The 23,998-nt window shown below is 35.7% G+C and overlaps 2 protein-coding genes across 2 annotated transcripts; both read left to right on the forward strand.

Annotated features, from left to right (window-relative positions):
- Positions 1-235: 235 nt before the first annotated feature.
- Positions 236-7,794, forward strand: LOC139876989 (villin-2). The gene is made up of 23 exons (XM_071864394.1): positions 236-370; positions 1,271-1,398; positions 1,525-1,624; positions 1,720-1,788; positions 1,859-2,095; positions 2,183-2,360; positions 2,554-2,686; positions 2,815-2,974; positions 3,437-3,587; positions 3,694-3,794; positions 3,892-4,050; positions 4,263-4,331; positions 4,462-4,530; positions 4,637-4,774; positions 4,972-5,100; positions 5,278-5,425; positions 5,540-5,550; positions 5,644-5,784; positions 5,869-5,994; positions 6,079-6,147; positions 6,251-6,497; positions 6,981-7,213; positions 7,337-7,794. Exons 2-23 carry the CDS (start codon positions 1,343-1,345, stop codon positions 7,448-7,450), a joined length of 2,838 nt encoding a protein of 945 aa, XP_071720495.1. The 5' UTR covers positions 236-370; positions 1,271-1,342; the 3' UTR covers positions 7,451-7,794.
- Positions 7,795-14,201: 6,407 nt separating this feature from the next.
- On the forward strand, positions 14,202-23,434 carry LOC139876998 (thioredoxin reductase NTRC-like). Its single transcript, XM_071864403.1, has 10 exons — positions 14,202-14,486; positions 14,665-14,872; positions 15,004-15,109; positions 15,502-15,767; positions 15,832-16,111; positions 21,103-21,210; positions 22,662-22,748; positions 22,864-22,968; positions 23,059-23,189; positions 23,322-23,434. The coding sequence occupies exons 1-10, from the start codon at positions 14,219-14,221 to the stop codon at positions 23,380-23,382; spliced, it is 1,620 nt and encodes a 539-aa protein (XP_071720504.1). The 5' UTR covers positions 14,202-14,218; the 3' UTR covers positions 23,383-23,434.
- The last annotated feature ends 564 nt before the right edge of the window (positions 23,435-23,998 follow it).

The following is a 23,998-nucleotide window of genomic DNA, read 5'->3' on the forward strand; positions in this document are numbered from 1 at the left end:
GCTGCAACTAGATAGTCCATTTTCTACATTTAAACAAAATCACATGAAAAGCTTTTCTCCACTTTTATAGTCTAAATTTCTTTAAAAAGTTAGACGAGAAAAACATATACCTAAAAAGAAAAAAGTTTTTTATTCATTCGTATTCACAAAAAAACACATAAAATAGAAAAGAAAATAAAATAAAAAAATAAAGGAAATAAAAAGCAATAATTAAGTTTCTTTTGAGCAGTACTATTTCATCTTTTATGTATCTCTCTCTCTGTAATTATAACTTTGCTTTTGCCAGCTCCGTTTCTTCTATCTAAAACATAAACCGTAGTTTCATCGTACTTTTATATCTTCAGCAGAAGCAATCGAGATCTGAGTTCAGGTACGTTTTTCAGTTGCTTAATCAACTGATTTTGCTTCTTCTTTTTACTTCAATTGTGCAGATATTTCTTCATATTTAACTAAATTGCTGCTGTAATAAGTTAAATTTACCGTAGTATGGATCTTAATTTGATGATCTGTAACTTAAGTTGACACTCTCTATTTTTTTGATCTAATGAAATATCTTCTTTTTTAATTTTTGTGATTGTGATCAATATTGTTAATTAGTACTATCATATATCAATATCAATAATAATTTATTGGATCTACTCATAAGAGTTAAGTTTTATGCTTCAATTTGGTGGATTATTGTGTTTGACTATAATTAGACTATATCAGTAATTAGACTCCTGTCTTTTGGAGTCTAATTTTTGAATAGATTTTTTTTTTTTTTGGGGACAGGTAGTCTGCAGGGATGTGTTATAATTGGACTCCTATTTCGAATATAACTATATTAGAATAGGTTTTTCTTTTGGTTGAGAACGTTTTCTTTTGGAAAACGTTTTCATTTCTATATGAGTTAGCGTTATTTTTGCTAAAAAAAAAAGAAAAAAAACTATATAAGCTACTGTGTTTTCTTTGATTATAATATATATAATTTTTCTTTTCGTTGTTTGTTAAATACTATCATACCAAAGTAGCTAGCATTTTGTGGTTTGTTTACATAAAATAGAAATAACGAAATTCCTCACTCTGTAATGTCGATGCAATGCATGTGAATCGTTATGTCACATACATAAAACAGAGTACTGATTTGGCATCTTATCCCTTTAACAGATTAATGTGTAGCTGGTTTATGAAATTTGTTTTGCTACTTGGCTAGTAGATAGTGGTCTATTTGTTGTTGTTCAGAACTTTTGAGGCTCGTTCGAAACTTAACATATTATTTTCAACTTTGCAGTGATTATTTATAAAGAATTTAACGCGTACGCTATCGTTTTTCAAAGAAGAAACAAGGTTGATACCTTACACCATGTCTGGCTCTGCAAAAGCTCTCGAACCAGCATTCCAGGGAGTCGGTCAAAGAGTGTATCCTTATTGTCTTCATCTTTATTTATAAAACATGAAATAGTTGTTTATACGTTGAGATTTTTTTCTTCTTTTTAATTGCATATTGCATTTGTTTGTATTGGACGTTTACTTAACGATTTGTAGAGGGACTGAGATATGGAGAATTGAAAACTTTCAGCCCGTACCTTTGCCCAAGTCTGATTATGGTAAATTCTACTCTGGTGATTCGTACATTGTATTGCAGGTACTAATGATATTCAACATTGTTCTTTGTTTACCTGTATATATATTTTTTTTAATTAAATAGTTTAATTTTGCAACCTGTTTATATATTTTCAGACTACTTCTGGTAAAGGAGGTGCATATTTCTACGACATACATTTCTGGTTGGGAAAAGATACCAGTCAGGTACAAGTACAACCTGCTATTTATCTGTGAAGTTTAATGCAATAGTATCTTAATTCAACGCATTATACAGGATGAAGCTGGAACCGCAGCAATAAAGACAGTAGAACTTGATGCAATTCTTGGTGGTCGTGCAGTGCAGTATCGGGAACCTCAGGGTCATGAATCTGATAAATTTTTGTCATACTTTAAACCATGTATTATTCCACTTGAGGGAGGTGTTGCATCAGGATTTAAGGAAACTGAAGAAGAAGAATTTGAAACACGATTGTACACATGCAAAGGCAAACGAGCTGTCAGATTGAAGCAGGTTCGTAACGCGGCCCATATATCAACTAATATGGCTATTTACATCATAATGTATATCCTTGAAAATGAAATTGTACCTTGTATTCAGGTCCCATTCTCTCGATCTACATTGAATCATGATGATGTCTTTATCTTGGATACAAAGGATAAGATCTTTCAATTTAATGGAGCGAACTCAAATATACAAGAAAGGGCTAAGGCACTCGAAGTGATTCAGTTTTTGAAGGAGAAGTATCATGATGGGACATGCGATGTTGCAATTGTTGGTACGGCATGTGCTATATAGCTTGAGTTTAAACTTTAAATAATATGACTCTGCAATTTAAGATGTTACTTTAACAGTTATTGCTTATTACAAGTAAAGGAACATCTTCTTTCGCCAAGAAATAATCTTTTTAAATCGAATTCCTTTAGTTACTAAATCATGGTATACATCACTTATTTTTTTTACTTATTCAGATGATGGAAAGCTACAAGCGGAGGGTGACTCGGGTGAATTTTGGGTCATCTTTGGTGGCTTTGCTCCTATCGGGAAAAAGGTCGCAAGTGACGATGATGTCGTCTTAGAAAAGACTCCTCCAAAACTTTATTGGTATAATACTACAATCCTTGTGATTTTCGTTTTCTGTTAATTTGTGTGGATCTACCATGTAGAAGCACATGTAGAAAAGCACATGCGATACCATGCTTACTGACTACTGTCCATCACATTTTTTGCAGCATTGCTGAAGGTCAGGTTAAGGATGTAGATGGCGAACTTTCAAAATCGTTATTGGAAAACAACAAATGCTATCTATTGGACTGTGGCTCAGAGGTGTTTGTTTGGGTTGGGAGAGTAACACAAGTGGATGAAAGAAAAGCTGCCATGCAAGCTGCTGAGGTAGTTCTCGGATGTAGTAACTTTTTCTTGTGTGTCAGTTGTAAATGGCCAATATGAGTCTGCCGGGTTGGAACAGATCATATCTATCATGGGCCAAATTTGGCCGGGTCGGGTTGACCTGCAAACACTTCTTTAGTTACATCTTTAATTGGTCTGTTGGGAATGAGTACAGAGATCGGAAAGCCAATATTATTACAATTACAGTTGTAATCAAAATGTTTAAATGAAACAATTCATTAGATAATATAGTGTGCATCAGACTTTGGTCAACTTTAACTCTGTTTGACTCGTTTCAGTTTCCCTTTTACTTGATCTTTTTTTCTGTTTAAGATGAAACAAGCCCAAACTAACCCATACATAAGTACATGGATTTTCAAGAAAACACAAGAAGAAAAGAAATGAGTTTAAATTGCCTCATTTAGTAACAAATATATAGATATTCTAACTTGTAAACATTTCTAGGAGTTCATTGTTAATGAAAATCGGCCCAAGTCAACTCGTGTAACTCGACTAATCCAAGGTTACGAGACACATTCATTTAAGTCCAACTTTGAGTCATGGCCTTCAGGTTCAGCACCTTCTGCTCCCGAGGAGGGTAGAGGAAAAGTAGCAGGTACATTTATTATGTTGGTGCAATACTACTGAGTTTTTATATTTATTTTTCATTGTTTCTTTTAATAGCATGGCGCTAAGTGTCATTATATTTTCTATATTATAAGCTTTGTTGAAGCAACAAGGTGTTGGCCTTAAAGGGCTGGCAAAAAGTTCTACTGCAACTGAAGAAGTCCCACCTTTGCTCGAAGAGAATGGAAAAATCGAGGTTTAATTAAAAACAATTTGTCTGACGCACTTATTTATTTTTTATTATTTTTTTTTCTGGCAGAGAAGCTTTATTGCTCTTCTATTGTACTGTCTAGGTGTGGCGTATTAATGGAAGTGCTAAAACTCCAGTATCCAAGGAGGATATTGGTAAATTTTATAGTGGAGATTGCTACATCGTCCTTTACACTTACCATTCAAGTGAAAAGAAAGAAGATTATTACCTATGCTGTTGGTATGGCAAAGACAGCATTGAGGTACGCTGAAAATAAATAAATTAATTATTAATTATATTTATACAAAATATGATATACGGTTTTGAGGCTTATACACGGTCTTTGTAATCTCTAACTAGTCAATTCTAGTAATAGGCGAATGTAGCATACAACATTGCAACTAATTTATTCGTTTTTGTGTGAATATGTTGTTCTAAACTATGTTTAAATAATATTATTCGTTTGCATATCAGGAGGACCAAAATACAGCTGCTCGTCTGGCTACAACTATGTTTAACTCACTGAAAGGAAGACCAGTTCAGGTAGTGCGTCAATTTCAGATTTATTTCTTACTTTTCTTTATTTATTATATATTAAAATTAAAATCTGAATTAATCTGTTGTACTGATGAAAAGAACTAAAGAAGTGCATATTCATCACCTTTGTATGCAGGGTCGTGTATATCAAGGGAAAGAACCAGCACAATTTGTTGCCATCTTTCAGCCTATGGTTGTGTTGAAGGTATTTGCAGTACATTTGTACTTTTTGTTTTGTATATGTGCTTTGCTACGATGTTGAATTCGAACTTCGAATTTTATGACAAAAATAACAATTATTCTGTTATTAGGGTGGATTGAGCTCTGGTTACAAAAACTACATTGCAGACAAAGGGTTGAATGATGAAACCTATAGTTCAGATGGTGTAGCCCTCATTCAGATATCTGGAACTTCAGTGCATAATAATAAAGCCGTTCAAGTGGAAGCCGTATGCTCCCCTTTTGAATTAATGTTTAACCTATTATATTAATATTAATTTGTTCTATAAGCGTTGCATAGATAGTTGAGGGTGGTATTCTTGAACTCCGACAAAAAAATGATTAATTTTTTATTCCTTTTAAATATGGCAGAAGATGATATATTTGTACCAACACTAGTTACTTGATATATGATATGATCTATCAGGTGGCAACCTCATTAAATTCCTATGATTGCTTTCTTCTTCAATCTGGTTCATCATTATTCACCTGGCATGGGAACCAGAGCATTGTCGAGCAGCAGAATATAGCTGCCAAAATTGCTGAATTTTTGAAGGTATGACTTTAAGCAGGAATCTTAATATATAAAATAGAATGCTAATGTTACATTGTTACCATCATCATATATATAGGATATGAGAGTTACTACTAACGTCTATGGTATTCTGGTAGGTGAAACAATTATTATTTAAGGTTCGTATTATAGCGCTTAATTCATATATTCAACTTTCAGCCTGGAGCCAATGTGAAGTTTGCTAAAGAAGGAACAGAAAATTCAACCTTTTGGTTTGCACTTGGAGGAAAACAAGGTTACACCAGTAAAAAAGTATCACAAGAAACCGTTAGAGATCCTCATTTGTTTGGATATTCAATCAACAAAGGTTTCACAAACACAACCATTTGAAATTGAATTACTACCTAATGGTAAATTTCTGACCATCACGTCTAACTAATTTTTTTTTTTGTTTACTCTGTTGCTGCTTTCTGGAACATAGGAAAGTTTGAGGTGAGTTCTCCATTTTGTATATCTACACCTACTTATTTACTCGGTGAATGGTTAATTTATATAATTAATTATAATTATATGTTTGTATTATAGATTGAGGAAATCTACAATTTTGCACAAGATGATCTGTTAACAGAGGATATGTTAATTTTGGATACACATGCTGAAGTGTTTGTTTGGGTTGGTCAATCGGTAGACCCCAAAGAAAAGCAAAGTGCCTTTGAAATTGGCCAGGTACTTGTTTAACGCAGTTTCTATGCTTTATTACAAATTTTATTATTAGTTTTTTAATCTGTTTTTTAATGTACATAATTTCAGAAATACATAGAGTTGGCTTCATCTCTAGATGGACTCTCCCCATGCGTGCCCGTATACAAAGTTTCAGAAGGAAATGAACCTAGTTTCTTCACAACATTTTTTTCATGGGATTCTGCAAAAGCTAATGTTTGTGTTGTTCCTACCCTTTATATCACTATTTAAATATTCTGCAATTAAAATTAATACATTGATTTGCATATTTCCTTCTAGGCTCACGGGAACTCATTTCAAAAGAAGATTTTGCATATGTTCGGATTAGGAGGAGGCCATGCTGCTGAGGTAAATGAGTTCTATAATTGATGTTCAGCCAATTTTACTGTAAATTTTACTGTGAAAAACATATTGGTTGTGAGGTGTTTTAGGATCTTTTATGTTATTGCAGAGTCAAGATAGGTCAAACGGAAACCAGGGTGGGCCCACACAAAGAGCTTCAGCCTTGGCGGCCTTGAACTCTGCTTTCCAATCATCTCCAACCTCTGCCAAATCTTCAGCTTCTCCACAGGGACCGAGCCGGGGTTCACAAAGAGCAGCTGCAGTTGCTGCTTTATCTTCGGTTCTCACTGCTGAAAAAAAGGATGCTTCTCCTGCCCGACCCGTTAGAAGCCCACTATCTGAAGGTGGCTCACCTGGTACTCATACAGTTATACTTCACTTATATTGATTATATTATTATTATTATTATTATTATTATTATTATTATTATTATTATTATTATTATTATTATTATTATTATTATTATTATTATTATTATTATTATTATTATTATTATTATTATTATTATTATTATTATTATTATTATTATTATTATTATTATTATTATTATTATTATTATTATTATTATTATTATTATTATTATTATTATTATTATTATTATTATTATTATTATTATTATTATTATTATTATTATTATTATTATTATTATTATTATTATTATTATTATTATTATTATTATTATTATTATTATTATTATTATTATTATTATTATTATTATTATTATTATTATTATTATTATTATTATTATTATTATTATTATTATTATTATTATTATTATTATTATTATTATTATTATATATATATATTTTATTTATTATTTATTATTTGAGTCTCTGCAGCCATAGCAAAGAGTGAAGAACGTTCTGATGTTGTGGAGAGTAACGAAAGTTCAGACGTCACCACCGAGACATCCGAGCCAATTCAAGAGACAAATGGAGAAGCTTCAGCACCAATATCACCAACAGACGAAAACGAATGTGATAGTGTAGACAGTCAAAGCACTTTCAGTTACGAGCAACTCAGGGCTAAATCCGAGAACCCAGTTACGGGAATCGATTTTAAGAGAAGAGAGGTTCGTTCTTGTATTTGAATATACTAAATACTAATTTTTCTCAAATGTTTTAACTTTGAATTTTATTATTATATAATAATTATAATATGTAATATATTATAATGTCGTAATAATTGTTGTTAGGCTTATCTCTCTGCTGAAGAATTTGAGAGAGTACTTGGGATGACGAAAGAGGCGTTCTACAAAATACCAAAGTGGAAGCAAGACATGATGAAGAAGAAAGTTGATTTGTTCTAGGAATTGATATTTCGGGCAAGATATGATTTATTCTTTCGATTCTTAGTTTTTCATGGTGTTGGTGTTTTGATAATTATAGGTGTTTTGTTAGTATGGGTTGTTTATTGCCATGAGTAAAGAGTGATTTTTTTGCCTCTCTTTTGCCACCGTTGCTGCTGCATCTGTTTATGTTTTAAGTTATGACCGATTGTTGCTTTCGTTGTCGTGTCGTGTCGAGTCGTGATGTAATGTATGTATCTGGGTTTGAGTCTGTTTGTGATAACTATTGTTAAAAGACTGTAAATGTTGATGTGTTGTATTTGAAATCTCTGACATTAAGGGTTCAAAGAGTTTGTTGTTTGGTATTTGAGAATGTCGCTTGTCATGTACCTTATGGTGTTTGGTTTAGGTTGATGAGTTTTGGATTACATAATTTATGAAAATGTTCTTTCAAATTTGAGCTACAGAAAGATAAGCTAATTTTTTCCTCCGATAATTTTAGGGCGATACTGGCGATTTTTTTACGATTCGAATTAAATCTTGCTGAATCATTCCCCTGGTTTATGTATCTCAATGGGCAAAAAGTCAGGGGGAAAAAAGAAACCTACTGCTGTCAATTCGCAAACTCTACCTAGGGCTCTACGCAATAGGACGATTGGGCAGGCGGAGTTTATTGATCCATTGGAAATTGAGGCGTCAATGAATGATGATTTGAAGCATACCTCGCCAGTGGCTGATAGTATTGATAAAGGAGATGAGGATAGCCGTACTAGGGTTTTTACGGCTTCAACGCCTGAACTGATTGAAGAAGATGGACATGACCATGTTAGTGTCCATAATGAATCATCTGATTCTGAGAAGGACTGTGTGCAGAATGAAACATGTTTTGGTACTGAATACAATCTTGAATTCCCTACTTTGAAAGATACACCTAAAAGTGGGAAATTTGATCCGCATAAGGAAGTGGGTGGTAATTTTTCTAATGAGGCTGTGGAGTCTGTTGTTGCCGAACCTTCTACTCTGCCTCAAAAGGTCTCATATAAGGCTGCTGTTAATGGCCAGCAAGGTAAACATACAGTTAACTTTCGTTTCGTTGAATCCACCAATGATACTGAGGATGACTATGATGTTGAGATTCCTTTGTCCTCTGTAATGGAAGCAACAGAGAGATATAACTACACTTTGTATGCGTATTTCTTAGGGAAACGTCTTGCTTACCCCGTTGTTAAAAATTACGTTATGAATGTGTGGCGTAAGTTTGGAATTGAGAAAACTATGATGAATTCCAAGGGTTTTTTCTTTTTCAAATTTACTAACGAAGAGGGTATGCGTGGTGTGCTAGAAGGTGGTCCATGGATTATTAGAACGATCCCGATTATACTAAACATATGGTCCCCTGACATGGTCTTAACGAAGGAAGAGTTAACCCGTGTCCCGGTATGGATTAAAATGCACGATGTTCCGTTAGCTGGATTGCCGGAAGATGGCCTAAGTGTAATTGCTTCCAAAGTTGGTACTCCGTTGATGCTAGATTCTTATACTAGTACCATGTGTGCGGAATCATGGGGCCGACCCAACTATGCTAGGGCTATGGTGGAGGTGTCTGCTACAAAAGAATTGAAGGAAACTTTAAAGGTAGCTACCCCGAGTTTAAATGGCAAAGATAAAAAGATTAGCATCGTCAATGTAGAGTATGAATGGAAACCGCCCAGATGCTCGGCTTGTGCTGTTTTTGGTCATAAAGATACCCAATGCCCCAAAATGGTGTCTACCAAAGTGGATGTCCCGAAACAGGTTGATGGAGACGGCTTTGTGATTGTTGGTAAAATGAAAGATAATAATGTCAAGGCTGTTAAGTTTAAGGAAGGTTATGTTGTTGGAAGACCCAAACAAAAATTGATCTATCGACCAATTGGAAAGAAATCAGCTGATATGAATAAAAAAGTAAGTACTAGTGAACCTTCAATGCCTATTGTAAAAGATAATGTCTTTGGTGTACTGCATGATTTAGAAGATGACAACAATCTGGAGGACCATGGAAAAGCGAGTATAATAGGTGATGATAATCTTGTTGATGACATAAGTGATGTTGAGTGTAATGATGATGAAACATCTAGATTCATGGAACAAACGGTTGAGGGGGCAAGCACTCCCGGTTTACGTGTTTTCGATGTTTAGCTTTTCAACATGGAATATTCGGGGTTTGAACCAATCCCCGAAACAGAAAGAGGTTCAAGGTATTGTTGCTGAAAATAATCTATGCATGTGTGCAGTGCTGGAGTCTCATGTAGGGATTCAGATGCTTAGTAATATATGTAGTCGTGTTTTTCATAATTGGCAATGGCTGTCTAATCAGTCGTTATGTAATGGAGGCACTAGGATCATTCTTGGTTGGGATCCAAATATTGTGAGTTTCATTCTTATCTCGATGACTGATCAGGTGGTTCACGGGTTGGTGCGCATGTTATCGACACGAAAACAATTCTTTATATCGATTGTATATGCTCATAATTACTACATTACTCGTCGTGAATTGTGGATGAATCTTGACATGCATAAAAATATTGTGGGTGAGTATCCCTGGGTATTAATGGGTGATTTTAACGTGTCTCTAGATCTTCATGAATCAACCACAGGTGGTTCTCGGGTTACTATTGCTATGCGCGAATTTCGTGAGTGTGTAGACATGATTCAGGTTACGGATCTTAATCATACAGGTTTCGAGTTTACTTGGAATCAACGTCCTCAAACTTCCGATGGTGTTTTGAAGAAGATTGATAGAGTGCTAGTGAATGATGCATTCTTGAATGAATATGGTACCGCCTATGCTATCTTTCAACCATATCGTATCTCCGATCATTGTCCGGCAATTCTTAAGATCCCTTCAAATATAGTGAAGCGCCACAAGTCGTTTAAATTCTGTAATTTTATTGCTTATAAGGAGGGTTTTACTGATATCGTTTCGAAAGGCTGGAAGTGTGTTATAGTTGGTCATCGAATGTTTCAAGTTGTCAAGAAACTTCGCTCACTTAAGAAGCCTCTGCGTAAATTGCTACGAGAGAATGGTCACTTACATAAAAAAGTTCAAAGTCTAAAATTAGAACTTGATGAAATTCAAGCTGCTCTAGATCGAAATCCGCATTCTGTCGATCTCAGAGAAGAGGAAGGTTGTATATTACGTGCTTACACGGCTGCTATCCTTGATGAGGAGCGATTCCTAAAACAAAAAGCCAAAACTGAATGGTTGAAGGTTGGAGATTGCAACTCGCGATACTTCCATAAAGTCGTCAAGGGTAAAGCTAACAGAAATCGCATCTCGGCTATCATTGATTCTCAAAATAACGTGCTAGAAGGGAATGATATTCCGGAGGTGTTTCTAAATTATTACAAGGAATTTATTGGCACTAGTTCCCCAGTCTCGGCAATTGCTAATCCAGAGGGGTTGTTTACAAGGAAAATAAGTTCGAATAAAGCTTTGGATATGATCAGACCGATCTCAAATAATGAGGTAAAAAAAGCTATGTTTAATATTGGCAATAATAAATCGCCTGGCCCCGATGGTTATACTGCTGAGTTCTTCAAGTCTACCTGGGATATTGTGGGCGACGAGATTACGGTAGCGATTCAAGAATTTTTCAAGAATGGCCAATTATTGAATGAACTGAACCATACTGTCATTTCATTGATTCCTAAAGTTCAATCCCCGAGTCATGTTACCGACTACCGGCCGATTGCGTGTTGTAATGTCCTCTATAAATGTATTAGCAAAATCATTACGAATCGTATAAAAGACAGTTTGGAGGATATTGTAAGTATAAATCAATCAGCTTTTATCCCGGGCCGTCTTATATCTGATAATGTCTTACTTACTCAGGAGCTAATGAAGAATTATCACTTGTCGAAAGGAATTCCTAGGTGTGCCTTTAAAGTTGATATTCAGAAGGCGTATGATACAGTGGATTGGGATTTTTTGGAATGTATTTTATTCAGGTTTGGATTCCATAGGATGATGGTCAAGTGGATTATGAAGTGTGTTTCATCTGTATCGTATTCTATTAATATTAATGGGGAGCTTCACGGATACTTCAAAGGTAAACGTGGTCTCCGTCAGGGTGATCCACTGTCCCCATACCTGTTTACATTGGTGATGGAGGTGTTATCTCTTATGCTTGTTCGTAATTCGCTAACAATGAAAGGATTTAGATTTCACCCAAAATGTGAAGAGCAAAAGATTATTAACTTGTGTTTTGCAGATGATCTCTTTTTGTTCTCATATGCAGATGCTAACTCTGTCTCAGTTATTAGCGAGGCTTTGGAGGAATTTAAACAGGTGTCTGGGTTGGTTCCAAGTCTTCCGAAAAGCACGGTTTTCTTTGCTAATGTTACTCAAGCGGTTCAGAACCAGATTCTTACTTTGCTGCCTTTCGATGTTGGATCTCTTCCGGCAAAATACCTGGGTGTTCCTCTGGTCTCTACACGCTTGTATTATCAGGATTGCAAAGTTCTTGTGGATCGTGTCAGGATTAAAATTGGTGACTGGAAGAATAAGTTCTTGTCCTTTGCTGGGCGAGTTCAATTAATTACTTCTGTGATCTCTTCTATGCAGAGTTATTGGCAGTCCGTCTTCATTCTCCCTTGTGCTATTATTAAAGAAATAGAAGGTTTAATGCGGGGATTTTTATGGTGTCAAGGTGCTATGAAAAAAGGTAAAGCGAAAGTTAAATGGGATGATGTTTGTCTTCCGAAAGATGAAGGCGGTTTGGGGATCAAGAGATTGAAATATTGGAATTCTACGCTAATGATTAAGCATATTTGGAGAATTCTTACTCATAAAGAGTCTCTTTGGGTGCGTTGGATCCATTCTTATAGGCTTCGTGGTCGAAACTTTTGGGATATTCAAATCCCTCAGGATTCGAGCTGGAGTTGGCGCAAGTTACTCTCCATTCGTGAGAATATTCATGACCGGTTTATTCACAAGATCGAAGATGGTAGCATCACATCTGTCTGGTTCGATATTTGGTCTGATTTTGGACCTTTAATTTCTGTCATTTCTCGTCGTGATCTGTTCCATGCAGGTTTGCGAAGTGACTTATGTGTGCGCGATTTTCGGGGTCAAAATGGGTGGAGGTGGCCAAATGGTTGGTTAGTGAGGTTCCCTATCTTGGCAGCCATTCCTTATTCTCCTAGCTCTAATTGCCCAGATATTGTTCAATGGAGGGATAATGATGGTTCTCTTCGTGATTTTTCGGTTAATGTAGTATGGGAATCGATAAGACCTCATTCAGTTTTGGCGGATTGGTTCTCGATTGTTTGGCATGCATTCTGCATTCCAAAACATGCTTTTATTCTATGGTTATTGATGGGTCAACGATTGAAGACTCAGGATCGACTGAAGCATTGGGAGACTCATGGTACAGATCCTATTTTGTGTCCTCTATGCAAGCAGGTACCCGACACTCATGACCATTTATTTTTCTCTTGTGTGTACTCATATGTTGTTTGGGATTTGGTAAAAAGACACATTGATCTTCCATTTATGTGTAATGGCTGGAAGGATATTTCGGGTTTAATTGGTCCGTTTTCATCTCGTCGTCAGGCAAGATTTGTGATTACTAAGTTGTTGTTTGCAAGCTCCGTTTACTTTGTTTGGCAAGAACGAAATGCTAGATTATTCAACAAGCGACCACGGACGAGTGAGCAACTATATCATATCATTGTCTCTACAGTGCGCTTGAAATTAATGTCGCTAAAGTGGAAAAGGACGGCCTATGTGCTTCGAATGAAAGAAAATTGGAAAATTCCGTAATTTTTCCTTTGTTGTTTTTCGAGCTGATGATGCTCTTGGTGCGTTAGTTGTAATTTTGTTCAACTTTGTTGGATGTTCGAGGGGCTATAGGGCATGTCCTATAGTCGTTGTGCTCTTTTGTTCATATTTATTTTAATAAATTTCACCGGGTGAAAACCCTTTTACCCAAAAAAGATAAGCTAAAAAAGCTATAAAGAAACACACATAATCTATAAAATGCTGATTGAGGTTAGATGTACTTTTAGATTTTCCACCGTGCATATGATTAATCATATACCCATGTAATGTGTATATATGCATTTGGGATCGGTAACATGCTCAAATGGATGGAGAAGACAATACATGCGATGCGAGACCATTACTACTATCTGACGATCATACTTAAAGCCGTTTCCATGTAAGACACATGGATTTTGCATACATACTTTGGGGGAGCGGGCTCGAATGACTTAAACGTCCGTAATTCGTCTTATTTCGTGGATCTTAAACGCTTTAAAAAAAATCATAAACACTTCTGTCATATTACATTACATGATTATCGAATACAATGGTTTGATTATTGCCAAATTTGAAGAATATTATTTGCCTATTTAGAATGACATAATCTACAAGTTACTAGAATCGGAAGCTGTCACACGTACATGAGAAAACACTACATGAGAAAATCAAGAAATTACGTAATAGAGACATGCAGATGGACTTTCGATCCAAACATATATAACGTCTTTTGAAAGTTGGAAAATATTATCTAGAACTAATATTTTTTTGTTTAATTTTGCAAATGCATTTATTTTTATTTATCTTATTAAAATTAAATTATTATCAATATCAATTGAATTTATACCAAAAAACCAAAAACTATGCAAAATGCTACCCTGGGCTCGACACTTGTTCATCAAATTCAAATACGGTAGTATTTTAAAACGAGACATTGAATATGACATTTGGTTGGTGTAGCTGGGGGAATATTCAAATAGTCTGCTATGAACCTAACGCCGACAACTGCACCGGCAGCCAACGGCGTCGGAATCAGAAACGACGTCGGCTTCACAAAGACTAGTCTGCTGAACCGGCGAGCAACCTGCGCTATGTTGTCTGTAAACAGAATCCTACTCGAACATCGCACCACCACGCTTCGCTTTAACTCAAACGCTAACATCAACGGCGGCTACTCCAACAACCTCCGTCATTCTCCGCCGTCGTTATCAATGGCTGTTGCATCTTACTCCACCGATCAACCTATTTCTTCAGGTTACTATCTTAAAATCCTAACTCTCAATCATATGTTAGTCTCCACATACGTATTTATGTTGTGGTGAATTACTTCTAGGAACTTAATTAGGTCAACAATTTTCACTTGAACAATAAAACTATGATTACTTGACACTTGTGTACTGGTTATGAAATTGGTGATGCAATGTGATTGCAGGTGAAGGTGTTGAAAATTTGGTAGTAATAGGTTCAGGGCCTGCTGGTTACACAGCAGCAATATATGCAGGGCGTGCTAATTTGAAGCCTGTAGTGTTTGAAGGTTATCAAGTAGGAGGTGTTCCTGGTGGACAATTGATGACTACAACTGAAGTCGAAAATTTTCCAGGGTTTCCGGATGGAATCACTGGTCCAGACCTCATGGATAGGTTACTTTTACCTTCTATTTGCTAATTATAATTATAATTATAATTATAATTATAATTATACTTGTATGTTGTTGAAATCTTTAATTGACGTAAATAGGATATTATAATGTTGCTGTTTTATTTGTTATTAGGATGCGAGGTCAAGCTGAGCGATGGGGAGCTGAGCTTTATCAAGAAGATGTGGAATTTGTTGACGTTAAAAGTAGACCTTTTACTGTCCAAAGTAGCGACCGAAAGGTGACGATGGTTTTTTTAATAAAAAATCACATGCTTTATGAGATACTTCATTTTTAGAGCGTCGATTCACGGAAGCAATCTCTCTACCCTGGAGTATCAATAGTTTGCAGTCCTAAGATGCTATGATGCTAAAAGTAGCAAAAAACACTTAATTTATTGAATGATATATGTTAACACCTTTTTAGTAATATATAAGAAAGGGTCCAGATACTTGATTTATGATACATAAGTACAATATACTTTACCAGAAACTATGTGTATTATAAATGATATTTACAAATCGTATGGCCTCGAGTTACATTTACACAAAGATGTATCACATCATTTGAGTTTTATGTAGGTTATACCGGTGTTGATTGGTAATAATACCTACCATTTCTCTTGATTTTCAGGTAAAGTGCAATAGTATTATAGTTGCTACAGGAGCGACTGCAAAACGACTAAAGTTACCACGTGAAGAAGAGTTCTGGACTAGGGGAATTAGTGCTTGCGCAATCTGTGATGGAGCTTCACCACTTTTTAAAGGTCAAGTTCTTGCTGTTGTTGGAGGAGGTGATACAGCAACCGAGGAAGCAATATATCTCACAAAATATGCCAGCCATGTACATTTACTTGTACGCAAAGATCGATTGAGGGCATCAAGGGCTATGCAAGATAGGTTAGTATTTCGTTAGTAATTTAGTAATGTTTGTATAATAGGTTGATTATGGCGAATGTTTCAGAGTTTTTGATAATCCAAATATCACGGTGCACTTCAACACAGAAACAGTTGATGTGGTGAGCAATAATAAAGGGCAGATGTCTGGTATACTGATCAGAAGACTCGATACAGGAGAGGAATCGGTACTGGAAGCTAAAGGATTATTTTACGGAATTGGTCATTCCCCAAATAGCCAATTGCTTGGAGGCCAAGTTGATCTTGATGAGACAGGATATATTTTGGTTGACCCGGGAACTGCAAAGACTTCCACTCAAGGTGTTTTTGCTGCCGGAGATATTCAGGTAATTTGTCAAAGATTAAATCATTTATGGTTTCTAGAATTAAAAATAAAGTCTGATTTGTCGAAGATTGAAATATAAGTTACCGTATACTTATTTACAAGGTTCTAAAAATCGCGAGTCGGGGACGAGTCGGTCTGGCCCTTGGATGGACCAGTTGGTCAAGATAGGGACGAGTTGGTCGAGACGGGGATAAGTAGGGCGTTGACTAACGTTGACTTTTAGTAATAAATAAATTAAACATTTTTAGTTTTATACTCCGTATTACACTTGAATATAAAGTATCAAACATAAAACATGAATATTTCAAATATAGATATAGGGCACAAAATCTGATTTTAAAAAATATTACAATTTTGACCAACTTTAACTTTGACTTTGATTGACTCATACCTGACTTTTTAGCGTTGACCGGATTTTTAGGTGTTTTTGGGTGAAACGGGAAGGGTTAGTCCCCAAATTGACGCGTCGGCCGAATTTTACAACAGTGCTTATGTATATTACTGACATAAGGCTTCAAATTAAACTGTTCCTCTTCGGATTGGATAGTTTTTTTACTCGTGTAATTGTTAAGCATGGTTACTGTTATTATTGCTAGTACTGTGAACATCCATATTGTTTGCTTAGTGTGAAGTTGACGAAGACTTCTAGCATGTTGTGATTGTTGGACCAATCTTGGCATAAAGTAATAGTTAAAGGTTTATTTTGTGAAATTATATCTCAAATGGATTTGAGGAGGTGGAACGTGTGAACGGATAACAAGTGGGCTAGCCGTCATAGTTTTCAATTTTGCTTCTTCCTTGATTATTCTAATAGATTCTAGACTTGATTATTCTAATAGATTCTAGACTTGACTATTCTAATTTATTCTAGACTTGGTTATCCTAGATTATTCTAGACTAGACTTGATTAACTTAATGGACAAGGTTAATCAACTATAAATAGGGATGTAATAAAAGAGTTTTTCTATAATTGGAGAAGGATTTCCAATAAGTTCTTGTTCTTAAATTTTACTATTCTGTCTTATAATCTGGTACCAAATTTCTTCAATTGGTATCAGAGCTAAGTTACAAAAGGGATCGTGTTGTTGATCAAAAGGACTAGATCAATCACCAGATTCTAAGACAGAAAAATACGAGTGTCGATCGAAGACCAGATTCATGGGGATATTATCAATACCTCGGATGCAATCAAGGATACCAGCCATCTTACGTTCCAGTGCCCTATCCTAACTGCGACCAATTATCCCATCTGGTCGCTTAGGATCAAAGCGATTTTTAAGGCACATGGAATCTGGGAATCAATTGAACCTGGAACTGATGTCGATCAGAAAAAGGATAATGCTGCAATCGCTTATCTGTATCAGTCTTTACCTGAAGACTTGATTCTTCAAGTTGCAGGTTGCACCCATGCAAAGGAAATCTGGGATGCAATCAAGACCCGTCACCTTGGAGTTGAACGAGTAATGGGGGCTAGGCTTCAAACTCTTAAAGCTGAATTTGAAGCAGCAAGGATGAAAGATAGCGAAAAAATTGATGATTTTGCAGCAAAACTTTCTGGAATTGCCTCAAAATCATCTGCACTTGGAACTTGGAACCGTCATTGAGGAAACCACGTTGGTGAGAAAAATATTAACTGGCATACCAGAAAAATTCTTAAATATGGCAGCCACTATCGAACAACTGGTTGATCTCAAAACGGTGAAATTCCAAGAAGTTGTGGGTAGGCTAAAAGCTTACGAAGAACGAACCAGTCTAAAGACTACAAATAACAGCCATGACCAACTTCTGTTGTCCTATGAAGGATGGGACTCAAGAAAGAAAAGGGAAAACAGCTTTGGTCGAGGTCGAGGGAATGGCCAAGACACCCGGGGTAGGGGCCGAGGTCGTGGACAGTTTGGTGGTCGAGGAAGGGGTTCAGGCCGCGGACAAAACTTTTTTGCTGGTAGACAAACAACTGAAAACTTAACTAAAGATCGATCCAAGCTGCAGTGTTTTCGATGTGATGCATTTGGACACTTCTCATCGGATTGTCCAACACGAAAGAAAAGAGAACAAGCAAATTTGACTCAAGCTAGATCAACCGAACTACCAGTGGCTAATGATGACAGGGCACTATTGCTGTCTGTGGCCAATCAAAGAAACGAGAAGGAAGCTATTCATTTAAGTGAAAAGAAGGTTTTTCCAGCAAAGTACGAGTCACGTGATGGTAGAGAAAACATGTGGTACTTAGATACTGGAGCAACAAACCATATGACAGGAAACAAAGGGCTGTTTCAAAAAACTTGATGACAGAAGTATTCCTATGGTTTATTTAGGAACTGAACCAGGAACTAAGGCACATCGTATGTATGATCCCGAGAAGATGAAAATAGTAATCAGTCGAGATGTGGAATTTGATGAAGCACACAAATGGGATTGACATTCCGGAGTAGAATACAATCAAGAACCTAATCACAAAGGAGAATTCGTGATACATATAAACCCCGGTGAAGTTGTCTTAGCTGATCAAAATTCCGAAAATGGGCCTACTAAACCAGGCAGCCCAAGTAGCTCATATAGCCCACAAAGCAGCAACTCCTCAAGTCAAGGAAGATCGACCAATGAGGAAAGCATAACCCATTCTGATGTTAGCAGTCCTGAAACAACAGTAAAACAACGAGGACCTATACTGTCTCGTCTCTCGACAGATACAGTCAATGAGTCAGATCCATCTATGGCAGAAAGAGGAGACATATGATGATACACCACCTCGAGGTTGGAAAAATCAAAGTGATATATATGATCTTCTTCTTACTGAAGGAGAACCAACAAATTTCAGGGAAGCTACAAGATATAAAGAATGGCAGCAAGCTATGGAAGGTGAAATAGCATCTATTGAAAGGAATAATACTTGGGAGTTAATGGATCTACCCCAAGGACACCGACCTATTGGACTAAAATGGGTATACAAAATTAAAAAGGATGCAAAAGGAAATGTCACACGACATAAAGCACGACTAGTTGCCAAAGGCTACATCCAGACACATGCTGTAGACTTTGACGAGGTATTCGCACCCGTAGCTAGACTTGAGACCGTTAGACTTATTCTAGTTTTCGCAGCCCAAAGAGGGTGGGATGTTCATCACCTAGATGTTAAAACAGCATTTCTACACGGTGACCGCAAGGAAGAAGTCTTCGTATCTCAACCGGAAGGTTTTGTGATAAAGGGGAAGGAACAAAAGGTATGTCAAAGGCTCTCTATGGCTTGAAGCAAGCACCACGTGCTTGGAATACAAAATTAGATGGAGTTCTAAAGGAATATGGATTTTAAAGGTGTAAGCTTGAACAAGCTGTATACACAAAAAGAAGGCAAGAAGGATCACTTTTGGTAGGAATTTATTGTTGATGATTTGATTATAACAGGTAATAACCCGGAGAAAATTAAACAATTCAAAAGGCAAATGGAAGATAAATTCGAGATGAGTGATCTGGGCTTACTTTCTTACTATCTCGGACTCGAAGTAATACAAGGCATAGATTGAATAAAAATTCATCAATCAAGATATGCTAAAAGAATCCTAGAGGAAGCAGGAATGTGGGAGTGTAATTCCACCAAATATCCAATGGGACCAGGTCTGAAGTTGATGAAAGATGATGGCAGCAAATGTGTTGATGCAACTGAATACCAAAAAATAATTGGATGCCTTCGGTATTTAACTCATACACGGCCGGATCTTGCATACTCGGTGGGATATGCAAGTAGGTATATGCAAACTCCTAAAATTACTCATCTTCAAGCTGTTAAGCAAATTCTCAGGTACTTGAAAGGTACAGTAGACCTAGGTATTCACTATCGAAGGAATGGTAGCAATAACCTACTTGGATTTAGCGACAACAGCTTCTCGGTGGACCCAGATGATGGAAAGAGTACTACTGGATTAGTGTTCTACTTTGATGATGGACCAATTGCTTGGAATTCACAAAAACAACAAACAGTGGCCTTATCATCCTGCGAAGCAGAATTTATGGCTGCTACTGCAGCAGCTTGTCAAGCAATATGGTTAAGGGGACTCTTAGCTGAAATAACTGGAAGAAAAAAAGAACAAGTTGTGATCAAAGTTGATAATAAGTCAGCAATATCATTGATGAAAAATCCGGTATTTCATGGAAGAAGTAAGCATATCGACACACGGTATCATTTCATACGAGAGTGTGTTGAAAACGAGAAGATTAAAGTTGAACACATCAGTGGAGATCAACAACGGGCTGATATTCTTACAAAAGCATTGCCGAAGTTAAAGTTTGCTGAAATGAGAGAGATTCTTGGGGTTCAAAGGATTGAAGACTCAAAGAAATAAATGATGACTCAAGGTCAAGATTGGGGGGTGATTGTTGGACCAATCTTGACATAAAGTAATAGTTAAAGGTTTATTTTGTGAAATTATATCTCAAATGGATTTGAGGAGGTGGAACGTGTGAACGGATAACAAGTGGGCTAGCCGTCATAGTTTTCAATTTTGCTTCTTCCTTGATTATTCTAATAGATTCTAGACTTGATTATTCTAATAGATTCTAGACTTGACTATTCTAATTTATTCTAGACTTGGTTATCCTAGATTATTCTAGACTAGACTTGATTAACTTAATGGACAAGGTTAATCAACTATAAATAGGGATGTAATAATATAATATGAATGTAATAAAAGAGTTTTTCTATAATTGGAGAAGGATTTCCAATAAGTTCTTGTTCTTAAATTTTACTATTCTGTCTTATAATCTGGTACCAAATTTCTTCAGTGATCTATAATTGTTGTCAGCAGTGATCTATAATTGTTGTCAGCAGTTGGTAGCCTATTCTAGTTGATTCTAGCTAAAGCATTCATCGTGTCGGTTATGACTGTTCTATAAATGTCACTCAGCGTTGCAACAGATAGCTTACATTTTAATATTGTTTGGTGACCTTGTATAAAGCTGTAACTATTTTCATATTAATAGTGGCAACCTTTTTTATAGGACCATGAGTGGAGGCAAGCTGTAACTGCAGCTGGATCAGGATGCGTTGCTGCTCTGTCAGCTGAGAGATACCTCGTCAGCAATAATCTTCTTGTTGAATTTCATCAGGTATTTAATGCCAAACCATATAATTTTCCATCGTTCATTTCTTTAGTATGCTGTTAAGTATTTAGTGTTATGTTTAGTCTTATTACACCAACTTTAGTGTGATTTGCCATCGACTTTTAATCACTACTAAAATAGTGTAACGTTTAGTGCTAACCCCTTTTATTTTTCACTTTGTTGCACTCTTCACTATTTTACAAGATTGGAAAAGTTGTGTGACGGGGACGAGTCGTTCTGGATTTTGAAACGACTAGTTGGTCAAGTTCGGGTCGACTCGGGGACTAGTTGGACGTTGACTAATATTGACTTTTAGTAATATATATATATATATATATATATATATATATATATATATATATATATATATATTGGTAGGATCAGGAGGGAAGTAACCAATCGGGGGGAAGCAAAAACTTTTCTTTTTTTTTTTTTTCGTTTTTTGAAAAAACCTTGTTCACGAACAGTATAGATGGGATGAAAATATGAACATTTAGTAGAGACACTTTGTGATAAATGTTTTTATTTTGGCGGAAAAACGCTCGAAGAAGTAATATATAACAATTATCATGTTTTTCGAGCGTATGTTGAGGTTTTAGCTATTGGGGTTTAGGTATTAGGGTTTAGATATTAGGGTTTATAGGGTTTAGATATTAGGGTTTAAAAATTTAGGGTTTAGGGTTTAGATTTAGGGTTAGGATTTAGGATTTAGATTGAGTTTTTAACACGAACGGTTTAGAGTTTAGGGTTTAGGGTTTGATGTTTTGGGTTTATGGAATAAACCCAAAACATCAAACCCTAAACCCTAAACCCTAAACTCTAAATCGGGCTAAATTTTACTTCACAAAACATGAAAAAAAACGTTCATATTCTTCACGAACAATATTATCTTGAATGTTATTTTTGTCGATCGTTTTCCCGCCTAAATAATAACATTCATCACGAAGTGTCTCTTCTAAATGTTCATATCTTCTAAATGTTCATATTTTCGTGTGATCTTGATGCCGGAAAAAAAAAATTCCAAAAAAAACGAATTTTTTTTTTGCTTCCCCCGCTTCCCCCCGATTGGTTACTTCCCCATTGATCCTGCCCCTATATATATATATATATATATATATATATATATATATATATATATATATATATATTCCGTATATATTTCACATAAATATATCAAACATATGTACAGGGCAAAATCTTAGTATAAAGAACATTAAAATTTTGACCTAACTTTGACCAACCTTGACTTTGATTGACTCAGTCCGACTTTGACTTGAGTTTTTAGTGTTGACCGACTTATTATACGTTTTTGACCGAAATGGGACGGGCTAGTCACCAAATCGACTGTCAACCTAGACGGTTGCCGTTTACAACACTGCTATTTTAGTGTGAAAAAATCAATTTAGTGCTAATATTGAATAACTAGGGCAAACACCGCATTCTCATTCTTGTCTCAGCCCCATCCCGAAGAAATTAAGAACGAGCTCACACAAAGAGATGAAAAGGAAGTATTTGACATCACCATTACGAAACACAAGGGTCAGGTACGATGATATTCTAAGTTCTAACCATGTTCTTTTCTCAAAATTATAAGCTGCTTATGGTCTAACATTTCATGGTTTCGTGCTTTAATTAGTAGTATTCTTTTTCTTTTCACAGTATGCAGTGCGTAAATTGTACCATGAAAGTCATAGGCTCATTTGTGTGTTATACACTGCACCGTTTTGTGGTCCATGTAGGACATTGAAGCCTATTCTCAGCAAGGTAATGTTGTATAGCCTTTAATTTATAAAGTATATTGATATATGTTTTAGATTTTGTTACTCAAAAAATTGAAGGTTTAAATATTGACAGGTGATCGATGAGTTTGACCAAAATGTTCACTTTGTTGAGATTGATATAGAAGAAGATGCAGAAATTGCCGAGGCGACAAATATTATGGGTACACCATGTGTTCAATTCTTTAAGCATAAAGAAATGATCAGGTTAGTAGTTTTTTTCCAGTTTATTATTGAGTGAGTATAGTAATAAAAGTTTCATAAATCAGTTAAATTTCAATATTTAGATGTTAAATAAATACTGAGGTGTGCTTGCTTCCATGAATAACAAAAATGCAGAAGTGTATCAGGGGTGAAAATGAAGAAAGAGTACAGGGAATTAATAGAAGCGAACAAGTAAGATATGCTCCAAATGTTGTGTGTGTTTCTTTTAACCATTTTGGGGTTCTTTTTGAAATGTCCCGTTCTTATTGATTAAAAACGTTCCATATTAATTGATTTCGTTGCGAGGTTTTGACCTCTATATGAGACGTTTTTCAAAGACTGCATTCATTTTAAAACAAACCATAACCTTTATTTCATCAATAAAGGTTTAAAAAACTTTACGTAGATTATCAAATAATGATAATCTAAAATATCCTGTTTACACACGACCATTACATAATGGTTTACAATACAAATATGTTACAACAAAATAAGTTTCTTGAATGCAGTTTTTACACAATATCATACAAGCATGGACTCCAAATCTCGTCCTTATTTAAGTATGCGACAGCGGAAGCTCTTAATAATCACCTGAGAATAAACATGCTTAAAACGTCAACAAAAATGTTGGTGAGTTATAGGTTTAACCTATATATATCAAATCATAATAATAGACCACAAGATTTCATATTTCAATACACATCCCATACATAGAGATAAAAGTCATTCATATGGTGAACACCTGGTAACCGACATTAACAAGATGCATATATAAGAATATTCCCATCATTCCGGGACACCCTTCGGATATG

Source organism: Rutidosis leptorrhynchoides, chromosome 1 (assembly GCF_046630445.1).
Source record: "Rutidosis leptorrhynchoides isolate AG116_Rl617_1_P2 chromosome 1, CSIRO_AGI_Rlap_v1, whole genome shotgun sequence".
Lineage (NCBI taxonomy): Eukaryota > Viridiplantae > Streptophyta > Magnoliopsida > Asterales > Asteraceae > Rutidosis > Rutidosis leptorrhynchoides.